This window comes from Melanotaenia boesemani, chromosome 5 (genome assembly GCF_017639745.1).
Source record: "Melanotaenia boesemani isolate fMelBoe1 chromosome 5, fMelBoe1.pri, whole genome shotgun sequence".
Lineage (NCBI taxonomy): Eukaryota > Metazoa > Chordata > Actinopteri > Atheriniformes > Melanotaeniidae > Melanotaenia > Melanotaenia boesemani.
The window spans coordinates 19,686,853-19,705,092 of record NC_055686.1 but is presented as its reverse complement, the minus strand read 5'-3'; the positions used below and the strand labels follow the sequence as shown (position 1 = coordinate 19,705,092).

Genomic DNA, 18,240 nt, shown 5'->3' with positions numbered 1-18,240 from the left:
CACTTCTTGTAAGTAAAATTATGCATTTACTCTTGTTAAAGTAGTGCTACATAAGTTTCTGACTTTAAAACTCTGTGTTTCTGACTCACTTTGATGGCACACTGACATTAATTATGCACATTCCTGGAGCCATTGTTGCCCTGCAGCATCCTTAGGCTGAGAAACCGCACTTCACAAATTTGTGTTCCAGACTATAGTATCATGTTACAGCTGCATTTTTCTGTACGTCACCTCATAACACGCCAGGAGCTGGATATCAACACACTGGCCATTTTAAACACACACAATGGCCCCGAGACCAAAGAGAACATTATCGAAGGAAGTGAGGGAAAAAAAGAAAGCGACAGAGCAAGTGATATAAGGGACAACAACAGACTGACTTTTACTTGCTGGAGAGAGCTCGGACAAGAAACAGGATGTAAGATGGGTGCAGAATTAGCGCTGCACGGGACGTTAAAGTGTGCAAATCTGCCAAAGTTCAGTAATGTTGTCAAAATCGGCTGACTACTAACAAAAATAAGCTTAAAATGTTATTATCTCCCCTAATTGTGCATTTTCTGTAAACCTTTTCTAAAGTGAAACTTATTTAACAAAATTAATTAAATAAAATTAAAATTAATGGAAACAAAACAAGTATTTTTCTAGAAACTACAACTCACTCTTCCTTTCAGTCTCAAATACATTATCACAACATTGATTGTATATGTTCATTTTTTATTTATGTAAAGTATTTGTCTTTTTTTATTATTATACTACAGTTTTCTCAGAATCAGAAAGTTAGTTTTCAGGGAAAATAGTTTTGCTCTTTACCAAAGATTACAAAATCATGAATATTTAATTTTAACACAGTATTATAAGCCTATTAACCAAAATAATGAAGCATTTCTCCCATACATTAGCAATAGATGAGTTTATTGTTTAATATAATACCTTTTTATTATTGCTTATCCAGCCTGTGCACAAATGACACAAAATCTTTTTTTTTTCAAAACACGACAATCATCTCATTTAAAACATCTGCCTTTATTGTCGTCATCAGACCACATTATGTGTGGTCACTGAAGCCCACCATCTGCAGCATTGGCTTTTATCGGATGATATGACAACTGGGCAGTGAATGCATTCATTCTTGATTTCAGTCCACGCTTGCTGTGATGCCGCACTTGTCCTTCAACCACTTTGGAGAAAAAGAGAGTTGCAGGGGCGTGTGGGAGAATGAATACAAACTGAGTCAGTCACAAGGCTATGAATTGCACTGATAGTTCAAAACATGATGCTATTTCTGCCAGCTACTGTTATTCACTCAACCCTAATACAATCAGACACTCCAGCACAATGATTATGCAGGGGGTGAGATTGACCTCTTCTCAACTCCCAGCAGCCTGTGCTGCAGTTTTCAGAATCATTTGAGAGCTTTTGACAGATAAAGAAAGGACAATAAGAAAATGGAAGTGTAGCTTTGTGTGTGAAATGGTTTCTCATTGCCATATTTGGTTTCCTATACACATCCTACTACCCTTATATTTTAATTAATGTTGGTTAATGTCAGTAATTAGTATCTGTGGAAGATTAAAAGACAAAAATGTTACTTTCAATTACAAAAAGTCATTTTTCCCCCTGGGGTAGTTATGTTTGATGCCAGCAGGTGGCTATTAATGCTATCAGCAGCTCAGTTGACAGTAACTGAAAGGCCTTTTGTTCATTGTTACAACCTGCCATAAACATTTCATTACAGAAATCGTCAACCTATATTTTAGTCCTCCCCTGTCTGCAGTCTGAGTTTATCAGCTGAGGAGAGATTCTCAGGAAATGGAGCTTGAGAGAATAAGGTAAGGGTGTAAGTGAGACTCTGAGGAGGTCATGCTGAAATTTTTGAAACCAAGGAGAATGTTAAAGCCAAAATGAAAAGAAACCAAGTGAGGTGCTGCTGGTAGTGGAGAGTAAAAAGCGTTAAGAGTGCACAGGAATCAACATGGAAGCTTAAGCATGCTGCCAGTCTTTTATTTTAAAGAGCAGACTTTTAAAGAACAGACAAGAAACCAGCCTCCTACATGCACCTTTCGGTCAACATAATCTCGCCCAAGGTGTGCGCTGGCTGTGTGAGTGTGGGGTTTGAGGGTGGCCTCGCTGCATTGCCTTTGTTTTGTTAAGCAAAGCCACTGTGCACAATGCACCGACTCTCTGGCTTCTTTTCTTAGAGCTGCAGAGGAATCATCTTGCCTATTGATCCACTTGCATGTAAACAGAATATTGTCGGTGTCTGGCTCAAGGTATGTATACACAGGAGATTTCCAGCCGAAGAGGATGGCATATAATATACAGTGTATTCTTCATCTTCTATTTTTGTACACAGCTTCTGTGATTTAACAACCCTCTTGATACCTTCTAGTGAGGTACTGCACACCTCATGAAGAGGAAAATGCCATGCACAGTTTTGACATTATAACATTTGTGCTACTTTTGCACTTAGAAATATTTAAAGCTTTTTTTAATATTGTAATATGTGTGACTACTCATCTTAAAACATAAGAAGACAGACAAACCAGGTGCAATTATGTGAGTTTGATGCCATACAATTCATTCAGCACTAGACGAATAATATAAATCTCATTGTCATTGATATACTGTAGCATGGCTAGGGCCTCACTGGTGCATAGATCATTGAAGAGGCTGCACTTGCCCTGTGTTCCCTGCTCTGGGTACTTCTGTATGCCTGGCTGCTTTTCCTCCTTCTCTGCTCCCCTTCCCTCTACTTTCACCACTCCCTTCATATACAGGAGGGCTGCAGCAATGGGTCAGATGTCACCCACATGGGATTCTGTGTCTCCTTTTGTCATTGCTGAGCCTGATGATTTGGGGTGTGTGTGAGTGTAACAGGGCAAGACAGGGCTAGAGAGAACATGTTTGTGTGTAAGGTTGTGAAGGGGGAGGGGTGGGGGTATCTGCCCTTCTTGGCGCTATAAAAATAGCCATTACAGCATGAAAAAAAAAAAAAAAAAATCGTAGCTTGCCTACTGGACACACTACATCTGTACTAGGTTCAGCAAGAAATAGGTGCTGGGGGGGCGGGAGTGTGCATGCATTTGTGTGTGTGTGTGTGTGTGCGGTGGTGGAGGGAGTGGGGGGGTTTAAAGGAAACCAGCTGAGACCACATGCAAGGAACATGCTAATTGGTATTCAGGCCAGTGCTGTCACAGCTTCCCACTTGTTCCTTACCAACATGCACATTCCTTTCTGTTGCCACGACGCCAAGTCCCAATGAGAGTTACTCTGACGTCAGAGACAAACCTTTCCACCTGCAGAAATCTCAGAAAATCCTCATGTCCATCAGCAGTAACCGCTTAAAATGGAGTCTTCTTAACCGGTCTCAACCTGTTTCCTGCCATCTTCTCTATCTTCTGCTTATTTGCTCCTGTTGTGTTAGAAATGGTTCAATCAGACAATGCAAACTATAACAGAGGACTTCACCAGACATCACAGTTAATGTCAAATGTAGTTATTTACACACTTTTCCTGCATAACATTGTTTCTGTGCTTACTCACTCAAATATTAATGTATTTTTTTGATTGTTTTAGTTTGTTTACCTCTTGAAGTGTTTATTGCTCTGACAAGTTTATAACACTACATTCATAAAGCATAACAGTTAGTTTGTATTTCAATGGTTTTAGGCACCAATTTTAGAAATAAGGACAATTTAAAAGAAACGGAAACATTTTTCATTGAATCCTATTTGCAGCTTTGAGTTAGTGTGTTGTTGTCGCATTACAGCACGAGTGCTTTCTATCCACGTAATATTCAGGAAGCGAATTCAAACTAAACCATTCATTAGTTGGGAAAAAATGCTGTGGAATTGCTGTTTTTGCTTACTGATCAAGTATGTAAATACAACAGACATAACAGAAGCATTTGATTATTTAGTCAAAAGCCCACTTGACTGAAAATGTACTCAGACTTTGTTTAATATAAGTTTTTATTTAAAGAAAAAACAGGAGTGATTGACATAGTTGTGCCACTAAGAGCACTGCCAGGGTTTCCCACATGCATTGTTTTGATTTTTTGTTTGTTTTATAGTGTGCAAAATGTGGATAAAAAAATGACTCAATAACCAGTCACTGCGGGAGTTTTTTTGTTTTTTTGTTAGTGGAGTGTATGGGGCAGTTGGTGCTAATTCAGTCATTTAAAATTGTGTTCTTTAAAAAGTGTAAGTCTGCTAACCTGGAGGGTTACATTAGAGAGAGATCACACATTTTAAGTAAGTTTTGACTTAGAGTGATGGATATCGATTCAGCTGAAAAGGAATTACTTTATTTTTTTCCCCTTTTCTACTGCATTGGTGATATTAGCTTAATACTGTACCTCTGATTGTTCTACGCATTTTATTAATTAATTCTCTGCCCTTCCAAACCCAAGCTATAAAGACATGTGGAGTTTCTACTCAAGGCTTTATACTGGCTCATGCTCGACCCAGACAGACGGTTCAGTCTGTTTTCGGGGACCTTGGGGATCCCGTTACTTGATGTAGCAAACAGAGCAATACCACCAGAAACTGTGGTTGTTGAACAGTGTAGCAAAAGGAACAAACCAGAGAAGAAGAAAAGGAACAGGAAAAGATGAAGACAACAACAAGGACAGCACCTGTACAAATGGCGGGAGCTTTTGAAGAAAGGCTGTGTGAGTTTGTCGGGCATGTTGGGCGGTTACAAATAATTTTATAGCGGTGCATTACTGTTACCGTCTTGTGTCTTTATTTAATTAATTTTTTTAATCTTTATCTCACCAGGCAAAACAATGAGAACAAATTCTTATTTGCAATATTGGCAGCTGGCAAGTGCCAGAAAGCACTTGTAGAAACTGTCTGAAAGTGACCTTTGAACTCAGCACTGTCCACTACCTGATGAACTGACTTAACAACCATACGTAAAAGAAATGCCTACCAGAACTAAAGTGAACCATCAAATGTTTACCAGCCCTACTGCCAATGTTAGATTTGGAAGACAACCTACTACATGGCGCTGTAACCCTATGCTAGAGTGCGAGAGCACATTGCCAGCATCAGCTACTCCAGCCCTACCTTACGCAGATGCTGCACAAGTATAAATCCAGCTTTAAATGGGCCTTTAGTGCTAACACTAGTGCTAACAGTTGTATTTAAAATGGTGCAGTCCTAGAAGCAGTGTTGCTCAACACAGTAATTTCATTGGTAATTTTGTGACATTGTTCTTTGTCTGCCTTATTTTGCTTCTTTATATCGGGTGTTTTCTTTTTTAACTTCCAACAAATTCAGTAACTTTTCTCACAATGTGACCTGCACTTTTTCAATTGCCTTAGTATAATATCTATTGTGGTCACAGTTGTTTGAGTGGATTTTGATTAGCTGTGGCTTTTCCCTAGTATTTTACCATACGTAGAACATTCAAGTGTGATAAAGATTTCTGAAACAAACATGTATTTGTTCTGGCCACCTCTGCTGCTCCTACACTCTGACTTGTTTTCGCTCTGTCTCTTAGCAGAATTTTCAGTGTGAAAAAAGATTAACAAGCCTGCCTCACTGCACTTAACACACCTGAAAATAGCATTTCTCTGTTTATGTGAAGCCTCGTTCCTCTCACAGTCCTACTTATCAGCCTATATTAAGAGCCCACTGTTTGGCAACACACAGCTCCTGAGATGCAACAACTCTACATTGTTAATTTGTCCGACCTTTTGTTTTGTCTAGCTGCAGAGTGGGAGGCTTCCAGTCTGAAGAAGGTAGAAGAAGCCTATGAGACAGTCAACATGGAGATCAGGTAAGGAAAAATACAGGATGAGGCCTATATTGTCACATGTTTGTGGCTAATTCTTCAGCACTTTGCACATTGTGTGGATGATGCATTGGCTTCTCGCATTGCTACTGTAAGCAAGATGGCATGATATCTAACCAAGGCTTAAAATAGACCCCATCCTTCTGTACTAAAGTAGTGTGGAAAGCTGCACAGTAATGAATTTTTGCTGTGTGATACCTAAGGCTAATTTTAATGAAGAAAAACAAATGCCATTGGTTGTTTACTTTGCTCTGCTTGCCCAACTTATTTTGAGCATAAACATGTCAGTCTGAATTTGAGTCATCCAAAAAATTCTTTGTGGCACTTTTAGAGACAGTTTTAACTCGTATTTTTGGAAGACTAATTATTTTATTTTAAAGTGTAAATAATGACCTCAATAATGTCATCAACAAATTAGCTTGCGTGTATTTTAGTGCTATATTTTTGCCTTAAAATTGTGTGTGGTAGCTGTGTAGCATTATTTCCAGCCTCTTTATATTTCTGAACATAATCATATGCAGTCACACTCTAATGTGCTTACAAAAGTTGAGAAGATGGGAAAAAAAACATGAGCATGTTTGGGTGCGAATTCCTGTTACATGCTACTTCTCAGATGTTTTCTCCGAGCTGTGAGCCAGCCAGCAATAGCGGATAAGTAGCTTCGGTGGCCCTTTGGGCTCGCAAACTGTTCATTACAGTAAGTAGAGAGGAATGCCAAGTACAAAGGTCAAGATTTTAGTCCTCATAAACATATGCCTGCATAAGGGTAAAATAAGGAAAATGAGTTGGCATGGTTTCATGTGCTCTTACTCTTTTTTTTATTTTATTTTTGTCCACCTTCCTTTAATTCCTCCTGGTCAAATTACTCACTGCTATTTGTGTTGGAGAACCATGGATTTTCTTCCTTATCCTCTCTAGGCCACATTCTTTATCATTATGTAAATACTAATGTGTTTTTTTTTTACTTCATACCTTTTGGTGAGAGTGTAAAATAATACTTGCCCCCCTTTTACTTCATAGAATTCATACTGTAAAGAGCAATTTGTACAGAAAATGACTTTATGCATGAATATCAAGACTTCTGCCCTTCTAAAAATCACATGCACACATGGTTACACAACCTGCATCACATTTCTGACCCCAATTCATCCCCCCCTACACCACCCTACCTTATCTACCTAAAGCAGAACAATCACCCTCCCTAAACATTTGTTAACCCCATTAGCCAATTTAGGTTATAATTATGGAAATGAGGGCTTGTGCACTATTAGAGATAGGGCTCACTTGCCTTATCTGCCATGAGTGAAGAAGAGCATCCCTCACCAGCACAGATAATTGGAGGCGCTGCATAGAAATGGGCTTTAAAGGGCCACCTCATCAGCACACTATCCAGGAAGTCAGTTGCTAAAAGAGGCATGAAAATAAAGCTACACTGTCAGCACAGTTCCCTAGAAGTTATTAAAGGAAGTTGCTATGCCTTAAAGTCTGTATTCTCTGCTTGCTATGTTGTGCTATGCATTTCATACTACCCATGAGACTAATTCAGTATAGACTTACTTTATCATATTTGCTTTGATTTGCTCAAAAATTCTAGGTCACAAGGTTTGAAGATTTAAATATTAAAATAATTAAATGTGACTGAAAAATCTAGTTTAAAGAGTACCCTGATCCTTTGTAATTTTTTTTCTCAGTGATCTGCAAAAGAAGCTGGCTGTAGACTATGGAACAGATTGGGAGTTTCTATTTTTGAATGGCCAGTGTTACAAGCTGAAAGTATATGAGTAAGTACTGACAGAGATTTTGTTGTTCTCTGTTATTTGTATGTTTTTTTTTTTTTTTTTGGTCTGGCATTATTATGGAAACTACAAAGGAATGCTTTCAGTATAACGTCTTACAAAACATGAATGACAACAAAAACATATTCCGACTTATTAAATTCTTCTCTTCAGAGGTTACATCTTTTAATGGTTATTTCGAATCTCAAGAATGAAAATGATGGAAATTCCTCACATTGTAGAATATAACTGATATAGATGCAAGTTAACCTGTTTTTAATTACAATATTTAAGAAAACATCCACAATTGTCATATACATATATTTTATTCTGTTCACATACTGAATAAAATTTGAATTAGTTCTAAAATCTAAAAAAAAAAAACAAGACTTATCTGCGTTTTGTTATGGATTTGTACTGAATTAAAATGGCAGACTGTTTCAAGGTTCTTTTTCTCACTTCTGATGTCAAAAAACTTAGTTATCTAAGAGCATCACAAATGCTTTTATCTGAACATATAATTACTCCAAAACCTACAAGATAATCAAAGATCCTGATATCTGAAAATGTCACAGCCTTAAAACTAACAAGCTGTTATTTTAGGGGGGCAAAAGAAGACAAAAAAACAACATATACACCCTTGAAGCACTCCATGCCAAGACACACCTTCATAGAAAGTTATGAAAGTTCAAAACTAGCTTTCACATAAAATATTCTCAAGTGAACCACAATCTTTATTGGAGAATGTTGTGTTGAATGAAGCAGAAGTAGCTATTTGTGAATGCAGTGCATCAGTTATTTTAAAGGTGACAATATATAAAGCGTAAGGAAAATAAAGCTACCTACAATGAAGCATGGTGGAGGCTACATCATGCTGTGGGGCTGTGTACCCTTTGGTACTGGAGACATTTACTGTAGTTTTTTTGCAGACAAACTTGACTCAAATGTAACACTTAAGTCAAAGGGCTTGAGTCCTTCAACATGAGAAGTTCTTGAAAAACAAATTCAGCAGCTCAAAGGAATGATAGTAAAATAAAATATTAATACTTGAACTAACCAGCAGTGATTCTTGACCTCAGTCCAAATGAAAACTGAAAGCTGAAATATTTCGTTATAAAAAAAAGAGTACTGCTAATCTAAAAGAACTTGAAGGCATTGTAGTTACATAGTGGCAGAAACTACAGCTTCAAAATAATTTAGCTGTATTGCTAATGCTTATAAAATATTAGTGAATGCATTACAGTGGCATCACACATTATTACTAATAAAATACATAATATTAGTAAAACATTTACCTTGGAGCAACACCCATTTAATGGGTAAATTTATATATTTTATCATTAAATAAATCAATCAGTCTCAAGATGCTAATTCAGTTCTCATTTTATTTGACCTTAATCAAGCAACACAGCCAGTTAAATTAATATGAATGTTTATTAATTACATTACAAACTATATAATATAAAATATTAATATTAAAAAGAAAAGGAAAGAAAAAATATATTAGAACAGAAAATATGTAAATATGATGTTCAACTAAAAATCATAAGGTAAAGATGTGTAAAATTGCAAGAAAAATGAACTTAATTAAACTGTGGTGTTAATTAATGTTAACGAGAACGAAGAAAGGATTTTTTAATCCAATAGAGCAAAATTTGATTTGGTTTAAGACGTAGGTCTAGTTTAGTTCCTGATAAGGAAGATTAATTTATTATGACCAATCATTTGTGACAGTAATCATGTTTCATAGCACCCTATGAGAGGAAATTGATCCACTCAGAGGATTCAAGGTTTTGCTGAACTTACAATGACGCTCGGCCGGTTCGGTGTTGAACCCTTACGCTGGCAGGTGGATGAACCCTAGCGATGCTTCTAGATGTCCTGTAAGTTTGTCCATGACTGTCAGGTCTCAGTCTGAGAGTCTGCAGGTTTGTTCCTGTCTCTTTATCTGCTGCATTCAGAGATGTGTCTTGGGGGACTGGTGTAAGAGAGCAGTGGAGACTGACCGAAATACTCACTGGAGTGTTTTAAAAACAAAACTGGGTTTTACTGTGAAGTGGGAGAATTAAGAAAGATAAAAACATTTGGGAGTAGTTATTAAACTTGCTTTATGGTTAATGTGGAATGCAGGAGTGTAACTTGTTGAAAAGACAAATACAAAAACATGTATTCTCCCTCTCTGTGTCTGATCATTCCTCAATCAGTATTTTTCCTCCTTCTCCTTAGTGCTCTCATTTTCTGTCATTCATTGCTCCTCCTCCATTTCTTTCTTCTTCTCTTACTTCTTTCTTCTGAACTTCTGAGTTTTTTGTCTGAGTTTTGGAACTCGTGTGGCTGCACCCACAGGGAAGCATGGTTTACTCTCTTCAACCAATTGACAGTAGGCTCCTCTTGGAGCTTGGCAAAACCTCAGATTCCTAATTTGCATATGAGGGGTCTGTTTAATGTTACAAATGGTCCTGATTTCTTCATCCTCTTGACTTAAAGTATCAGATTTAAACATTTGTGAAGACGTGTGTAAGTTATACGTTGTTAAAAGGATTAGGAGTAATGCAGATGTTGTTGTCTTGGTTATTTTTTTTAGGAACTCCTGATGATTGTCCACTTAGTTTACCTGTAAAAGCTGAAAGAAATTCTCTGTTGTGTTTCTGTACAGGTGTAGCAGTTGGTTGTTTGGTGTTAGGTTGGGTCTCTATTACTGTCCTTTTTTTCTGTCTCCTCTGGTCAGGTCCATCGAGATTACATAGATTCCATAATACCAAATAAATAAGATAAAACAATACATTTCAACAAATAAAGAAATAAAAAAACAAGATTATCAAGAGGAGCCTTATACCCATAAAGCTCCTCTTGGCAAAGCAAATTTGACACAACACAGCAGCCAGACCATAATTTCATTTTTATTAATCTAAGAAATACATTAGCATCAAAGAAAGGTCTGATTCTGGAGGTTAACTTTCTCTCACTCTGAAAAGAAATATAAAACAACTGTTTTAACAAATTGTTAATTAGAGACAACTCTAGTTTGACAGTCTGGAAAAGGACTGGTGTTCTGGCATGCATCACTGTCATCCCCTGTGGGTGAAAAAGCCTGGAAGGAAGATAATTTGTTTTGTGAGTTTGAAGGGTGGGGCTCTTAGAGTCTCCTGGTTCCTGTTGGAATTCAACCACCACCTTGAAAAGATACACGTTAGCCTGGGTTCACATTACAGTTAATTATTTAAATGAAAGATTTGTGGTTAACCCTTGTAGGTCATAATAATTTCCTATCCTTACGGGTCATCAGAGGACAAAAAGTCCCCAATTGCCTACAAGGGTTAAAGTCAAACTCCCAGTTCTAGCCATAATTTGGGTGCAACCCAAAGTGTAATCTTTTGGGAAGAGTTAATCTTGTTGATGTTCAACATCCAACTGTGACATGTTCCTTTGATGTGTGTGATTTGCTACAGTAACAATGATTGTGTCTTTAGTTTGCATTCGTCTCTATTATACATAGTTTTCCATTTGCCTTTGTTAGGTAAATTTAGGTGTTTTTTTTTAAACTACAAAAAATGGTTGTTGGATTCAATTTTGGAAACTCAGGGGTGCCAATTTCTGACCTCTTGGTCTCAGCAATTAGGCTGAAAGTCACTGGAAGAGCGTGTTGGACAGTTTGTAAGTGCAATCAGAAAATCCACATGTCAAACAGAGGCTGGAAGCCATCTTATTTTGTGCAGCTGTACCAAAGAAAAAGCTGTTAGTAGCAAAAGGGAAGCGTCTGAGTAAAGACCCACCATTTAAAAGGTTGGTAATCTGCGAGCTCCAAGTCACCCTGGAGAAGCCAAGCAGCTAAATCAACTAAATTTAATCAACAGAATGAGCTTCTTTTACTCTCTCCCGCTGCATCCCTGTGGCCCCTGCTGGGGTAGAATCTGTTCTCCTCAGGATTGCTTGCCAGCTGGAGCTTTCAAAGCCTGTGGGTGGTTGCAGTTTTGAAAGAAAATTATCTGAGATCTGCAACTATGCGATCTGCACTGCAAATACATTTTCCAGCATCTTTGGTTTTCCCATGCCCTTGTACACTAATGCGGTTTGTTTACATAGTTTGCCATTTAGAGAATAGATTAAAAAAATAAATAAATAAACAAAAAGAAGCAAAATCCAGCTCTTGTCCCCAAGCCAAAGTGACAAAAAGCGATTTTACTGTTGACAGTATTAGATAAGAATATTGCACTTTGCTTGCAACATGGATTAAGCAGCTAGCTCCGATAGTGTTGGTTCTCTTTTACATCAGCAAATAAAAAGGCTTTAAGTGACCAACAAACACAAGTGGTGGAGATCTTTGCAAGTTTCTCCCGAACTAGTAATCCCAGTAATAATGGATAAACACCAAAAGAATAAGTTTTCAACACATTTGGATGGTTTTTTGTTTAAATGTTGTCAGAAACATGACATTTTTTAATGAAGCGCTTATTATGCCAAGAAGCAGCACAAAGGGCTTTACAAAGATCCAATAAAACCTAAAAACAATAATGGATAAAATCAGAAGTTATAGAAAAATTAAAATTATATATAAAAATAATACATAAAAATAATGTACTAAAATAGGACAAAATAGAATAAAACACCAATAAATTGATAAAATAACTACTTGAATAAAAAATAAAAGACTAAAGCACAAATAACAATAAAGGTTCAGTTAAAAGCTAAGCTAAAAAAAAAAAAGAGGTCTTAAACCTTTCTTTTTAAAAAATCATCAGCCTTGAGGTTCTCTGGCAGGCGGTTCCACAGACGAGGGCCACAACGGTGGAACGAGGCCTCGCTGTAGGTTTTAGTCCTGACTTTAGGAGTGCTTAAAAATCTGGCACCAAATGACTTAAGGGTCTGCGAGGACTCAAAAATGAAAAGCATGTCAGATAGATAAGGAGGCCCAAACCATTGAGACATTTGTAAGTCACTAAAAGAACCTTAAAATCAATCCTTGAAGCACATGGGGAGCCAATGAAATGGTTTTAAAACTGGTGTAGTGTCTTCCCGCTTATGTGTGGGATTATTTTGCAACCAAAGGACCTGGACACTTGGAAAGCCACTCAATCAACTACAAACTGCCCTGTATGCCAAAATATCCTAGAGTCAAATGTGAGGCCAGCAGCTTATGTTTAACCAAAACTGTCTCATGCATTAAGAAAGTGATCCCTAGCACATCGTTAAAGAATGGCTGAAAAAGAAAATAATCAAGGTGTTGCAATAGTCTGGTCAAAATCTTGACCATGACTGCAAGACGGTGATGGGATCTTATCCCTCAAACCTGGTTGGTCCTTATAAAGGTTTAATCAGTTAATCGTTTACTATAACAATATAATAAAATGTGATAGAGGTATTTATTTGTAGCTGTCATAGATTACATTTGTGTTTTAAATTAGACAAAATAATGATTTTGTTGCTGAAAGTGATTTGTGATATGAAACCATTGTCAATATGGTGTTACCCTAATCAAATAGGAAAAAAACTAAACAGACAAGGAGAAACATCTCCCATTTCCTCTTTTTATTGCAATTTACACAGGCAAAGTTGTAAGAGACACAAACTATTTCATACTGGGTATACATTCATTGGGGTCCCTAGACACCTAGAACGTGCACGTGAACCTTATTATTGAGGAGCAATTCATTCACTAGTTAATTCTTGCTTGTAGATTCCATGATGTTGCGTGATTACCTTTTGTGAATTTGGTGGAAGTGGGCAATATTTCATTGGGTTTAAAGTTAATATTAAAGCTGCATTCACACTTTTGAAACACCCCTGTCATTGACAATATCCACACAATATCCAGTATCATCTCAGTAGAAGGTGTTCCAACCTACCAGCACCCCCTCAGCACTGCACCAGTTCCCCTCCCTGTCCCCCTTTATCCTTGCTGCTCCTCTTGAACAGTGATCTTGAAAAGACATGACATTGACAGACACATAAACCAAGGGCTTTCTGTAGCTCTTCCTCCCATGCCACAAGGTTACAAACCAGAGGAGCACTTTGAAACCATCTCACATCTGCCCTCCCAGGTGTTTAAATCTCTCACATTTCATTACATTGCTGCCTCTTTTTGTATTCTTTTAACCAAAATTCATATATCAAAGTGCTTTGCTGAAATACAAACAGCCTGTCCCTAACATAACTTATAATTTTGTATGATTTTAATGAATGAAATGTGACTGAAACTGGTTAGGATGGTCCCAGGAAAATTCTTTCAAATGAAGCCAGGATATTGATGAGTGATGTGCACACGCAGATTTGATCATGGTTACTCTTACATGCTACATTTCATACTTAATAATACTGTGTGCCATTTCCATCTGAGGGTGTTAGCTGAGATTTGTTGTCTCGTCCTTGCGAAGGAGAATATTCATCTTCATAACTCCTTATCTACTCAGCATTGCTTCTGCCTTGCCTCATGATGATTTGAATAACTTCTAAAGACTAGTAAAGACTAGGTTTTGAAGGCCTTTTTTTTTTTTTTTTGGTCCAAGGGAAAAATATCATTACTTTGTGTTCAAAGTGGAAGCAAAAACAGCCGTTTGTTGTTTAACACTTTCAAGTGGAATGATTAACGGCAAGATCAGAAGCTAAATGCTGTGTAGTAGCACTTTCCACATTGCCTTCTCATCAGTTTCTCTAAAGACCATAAACAAAATTAATAAAAGCTTACAAAGAGGGCTTGTTCTCCATGCTTTACCATTTAATGGCATTAACGGTAAGATTTCAAAGCACCTTTCTTTGGGCTTTGTTATCTCTTTTATAAATACAGTACCAGTCAAAAGTTTGGACACACTTTCCCATTAGGTTTAGTAGTAAAGTGTGTCCTGTGTATTTGTATAGTATATACCGTACTGTGTATATACACACAGAAGATGTTGAAGTCCATCTCATCCATTTAAAATCCTCGGATTCCCCCTGGAGTGGTTTATATGGTTTTGGTGCACCCTTATCACAAGTCAAGACTTTAAAACGCAGGCTTCTGCCAGTGAATCCGAAATAAGCTCGGCAAGTCAGTCAGCACGGCCTGGCACAGCATGAAGGGAGACACCCCATAATAAGTTCTCAGAGGCGGAGTCTCTACCTACAGCAGAGTCTTAATATTCCTCCTGTGGATTTGTTGACACTCCTCAAAGCAACTTAAATCAAAGGGCCGTGATTTATGCAAGACTGTCAGGTCAGATTGACTCAGCCTCCGCTCTCATGTCATTAGAAAGTACAGCACTTCAGCGAGTCATGCCTGCCACTGTGGTTCAGCTTTGACAGAGAAGAGAGAAGGATAATGCACCACAAGTGACACTTCCAAATGTCTATCGAACATCACATGGCCTTAACAGAGCACCAGGTTCTTCTAGGGTAAAATGGGACTCCTTAAAAACAGCCCACAAGGAATGGTTAATAAGATGGAAACCATAGAACGATGTGAGATGTGGAGTCCTCAATGTGCCTGCAGGGAGCAACATGGAAGTGAGGAGCTGTATACTGTAGATTTATGAAGAAGATATCATAACTGCTGCTGTACAAATAGAGTCTAGTTGGAAATTAGGTTTGACAAGACCATTTAGCTCTTTAGTCAGCAAGCTATCTACAATCTGTCTGCTGGCATCAAGTGTATTAGAAATGGAGAAATAGTGATGAGGGTATTGCTTCAGATATTCATTTTCAGAGCCTTGAAAGGTTTGCTGGATATATGTTTTTCAAAAAGGAATGTTTGAACAAGAAAAGACATTAAAATTGTTTATATCTTTTAAAAAAAACAGACCTGAGAGAGAAAGGAATACGTGGTAAAAAGTAAGTAAAACCAAAAAAGAGACAACAAATCATGAACATTACAGTCCCTTTATTAAACAGTGCTTAGCTCATATTTATTTTCATGCTGTTTCTAATTTACAGTTCCTGCTGCGGCAACCTGGACCTCCCAGAGAATTAACCGAGTTTATCTTTTCTAATCAAATCTAATGTGATCTAATTCAGCAACTGAAACAGCTCTACAGAATGCAACTGTCAGCTTACACAGATATTTTCTTTAAGATAATGCATCAAAATAACATGGTTCTGCTCTACTTGTGTGGAGCTGCTACACACTTTATGCTCCCTCATGTTGTCTCCACCATCTAGTTTTGTTTTTTTTAAGTCAGAAATGTTTTATTTACTGCAATATTTCCTATTTGTTCAGGGATTATATATGAAATCTAAGTGGCTGTTTTTCAAAATGAATCTTCTCCAGGAGTATCTTTGCTAGTTGAGTAGCTATGGAGGGATATAAGCATTTAAACTACATTTTTCCTTCTTTCCACATAGATTTTGAATTATGTCAAAACCAACCTCTTCCTCTGTGTCATAAGGGGAATTTAGGGTGAGAAAAACTGAAAGACCACGTTTGTCCAAAGCTGTAAAAAGATGAGTTCTGCACACTGTTGGACCTTTTAGGTCTGCGTTTTCTAAAGAGTTTATTAGCTGTAATGGTTCTGATCTACAAACCTTGTTACTCTGGGAGTATTTTCTGCATTTAAAATGGGGTCGAACCTTTTGAATGTTTGACCCATTTAGCATGCATTTTGAGGAGGACAATGGTGTGGAGTGAATTGAAGCAAATTATTGAAATGGATCTCCCTCGTCAATCTACTTAGACCAAAACAACTATAATTGAGAGTGATATTTAACTAAAAGAAAGCACATCTGAACCTCTCACCCTGAGAGAGATGTGCTGTTGTGTTGGTGAAATGTTCAACACAAAGAAACTGAAAACAAGACTGTAAATGCTTTATTTAAAAATGTCTGTTTAGAATGTCTAATAGCGAAAAGAAGTGATAGAAAGTGAATTTATATTGAAGAATAAGCAGGCATTTTGGTGTTATTAACATACATCGTCCAACCTTTGAACCCATGCTTTCTCAGCTGCAGAGAAAAATCACTTAATGCACAATTATATATATATAAATACAATTTCATATAAACTAAATTAATCTCAAATAACTTTGGATAACGCATTCATTTTGGTATGAGCCTTCTCTGGTGATCTGCAGTTATTATAAGAAAGACTATTCATGTGTCTGTTTCCACACTTTCAAATTATAAATCCTACAATCCTACAAAAAAGGATATTTTGGCTGAGTACCAGCTGTTCTTTCTTTGTCCATGATCGGGCTGGGTATGTTAAAATTAAGGCCACGACATTCTCTTTTCTGATTAGTTCACTCCGTCTACATTTTACATAATCAGCAGGAAAGCTGCTACATCTTTAATGAAGTTCTGTGGTCATCAACGGCAGATCTTATAGCCTTGCATCCTCACAACTGTGGCAGATTAAGATAATTGGCTTTACTTTCAGATAGCATGGATTGATTAAATCTATCTGTCTTATTATGTATAGACAGTCACTGAAAGTAACTTATTGTTGCATCGTTAGGTAAAGTAGCATTATTGTACCAGCATTTTTTTACACTCTGTGCTTTGTAAAGCACACACACAAATATAATCTCATGTAAAACATAAGCATAACCCAGGAAAATGATTGAAGATACAACTTCTGGTAAGCAGAACAGCATTAAGGATCTGTTTTGAAGCAGGGATTGAAGTGTTAAAAGGCTTAAACAAAAGGCTGTGTTGCCTATGTCTTTGCCCTTGTCCAGTTCTTTCAAATGCAGATACCGTGCCTGGACTCATCTCCACACTTTCAACCTATTTAACTGGTAAAAATTTAATCCAGAAATAGCTTACAGTGGCCGTTAGCGTTTAAAAGACAGTTGTCCAATTGCATGTGAACCTCTGCAAAAGAGCAAGAATTTTCAAACTTATCCTTACATTTAGAAATGAAAACATCTTTATTTACACAAATTTTGCATTGCTCTCTAATATTAGCTAGTTTATTGGACTATTAAGCTTCCTTTTAACGAGAACCGGGGGTTCTCTTTGTTAAACGAGAAAGAAAAGCAGTGTTTTCTAAATCCAGGTCCTCAGGACCCTCAGCCCCGCATGTCTTAGACATGTTCCTACTCCAACACACCTGATTCAAATTAATAAATTTTCTCATCAAGTTCTTTGCAGCCTGTTAACGAGCCATTTATTTAATTCAGGTGTGTTAAAGTAGGGTTGCTTCTAAAAACATGCAGGGCAGGGGGTCTAGAGGACCTGAATTGAGAAACACTGGTTTAAAGGATGCTACATCTTGTCATCTTTATGGAAATTTAAACAGGGATATCCACATGATGATGTTTTCCATCTCTACTTTTAAAAGATCTACTTTTTATGTTATATTAATCAACCATATTAGTGGAAAAGGCTACGTACTGTTGTTTAAATGGGGTCTCTTAAACATAGACCTTACATTGTGCAGAATAGAGACTCAAGTTGAATCGAACTACTGTTGTGAGAACAGATATTTCACAGTTGCCCTCCAAGCCTCTGATTTTTGGCTCTGTTCTTATTTTCACTTTTAATGTGGAAACTCTAATTATCACCTCAAGTTATGTTGAAGTAGATTTCCCAGAACCCTTTAGTGTTAAGAATCATTTTTACACCTTTAAGGTACAAGTGAAATGATTACACCTCACTCCACACCTTCTCATGAAGCTCATATTTCATGTAGGATTCTTTGGCAGTGTTTAAACTTAAACAATCTAAAGAGGATGAACTCTTTTAGCTGCTTTTGCTG

At 37.2% G+C, this 18,240-nt stretch overlaps 1 protein-coding gene across 2 annotated transcripts in view; it reads left to right on the top strand.

Moving 5' to 3' along the window:
* Positions 1-18,240, top strand: part of LOC121640365 (glucosidase 2 subunit beta-like) — a 144,204-nt gene that overhangs the window by 92,758 nt on the left and 33,206 nt on the right. For both annotated transcript variants that reach the window (XM_041986079.1, XM_041986080.1), the window contains 2 exons: positions 5,718-5,787; positions 7,494-7,583. In XM_041986079.1, coding sequence (XP_041842013.1) covers positions 5,718-5,787; positions 7,494-7,583 — 160 coding nt within the window. The remainder of the gene's footprint in view (positions 1-5,717; positions 5,788-7,493; positions 7,584-18,240) is intronic.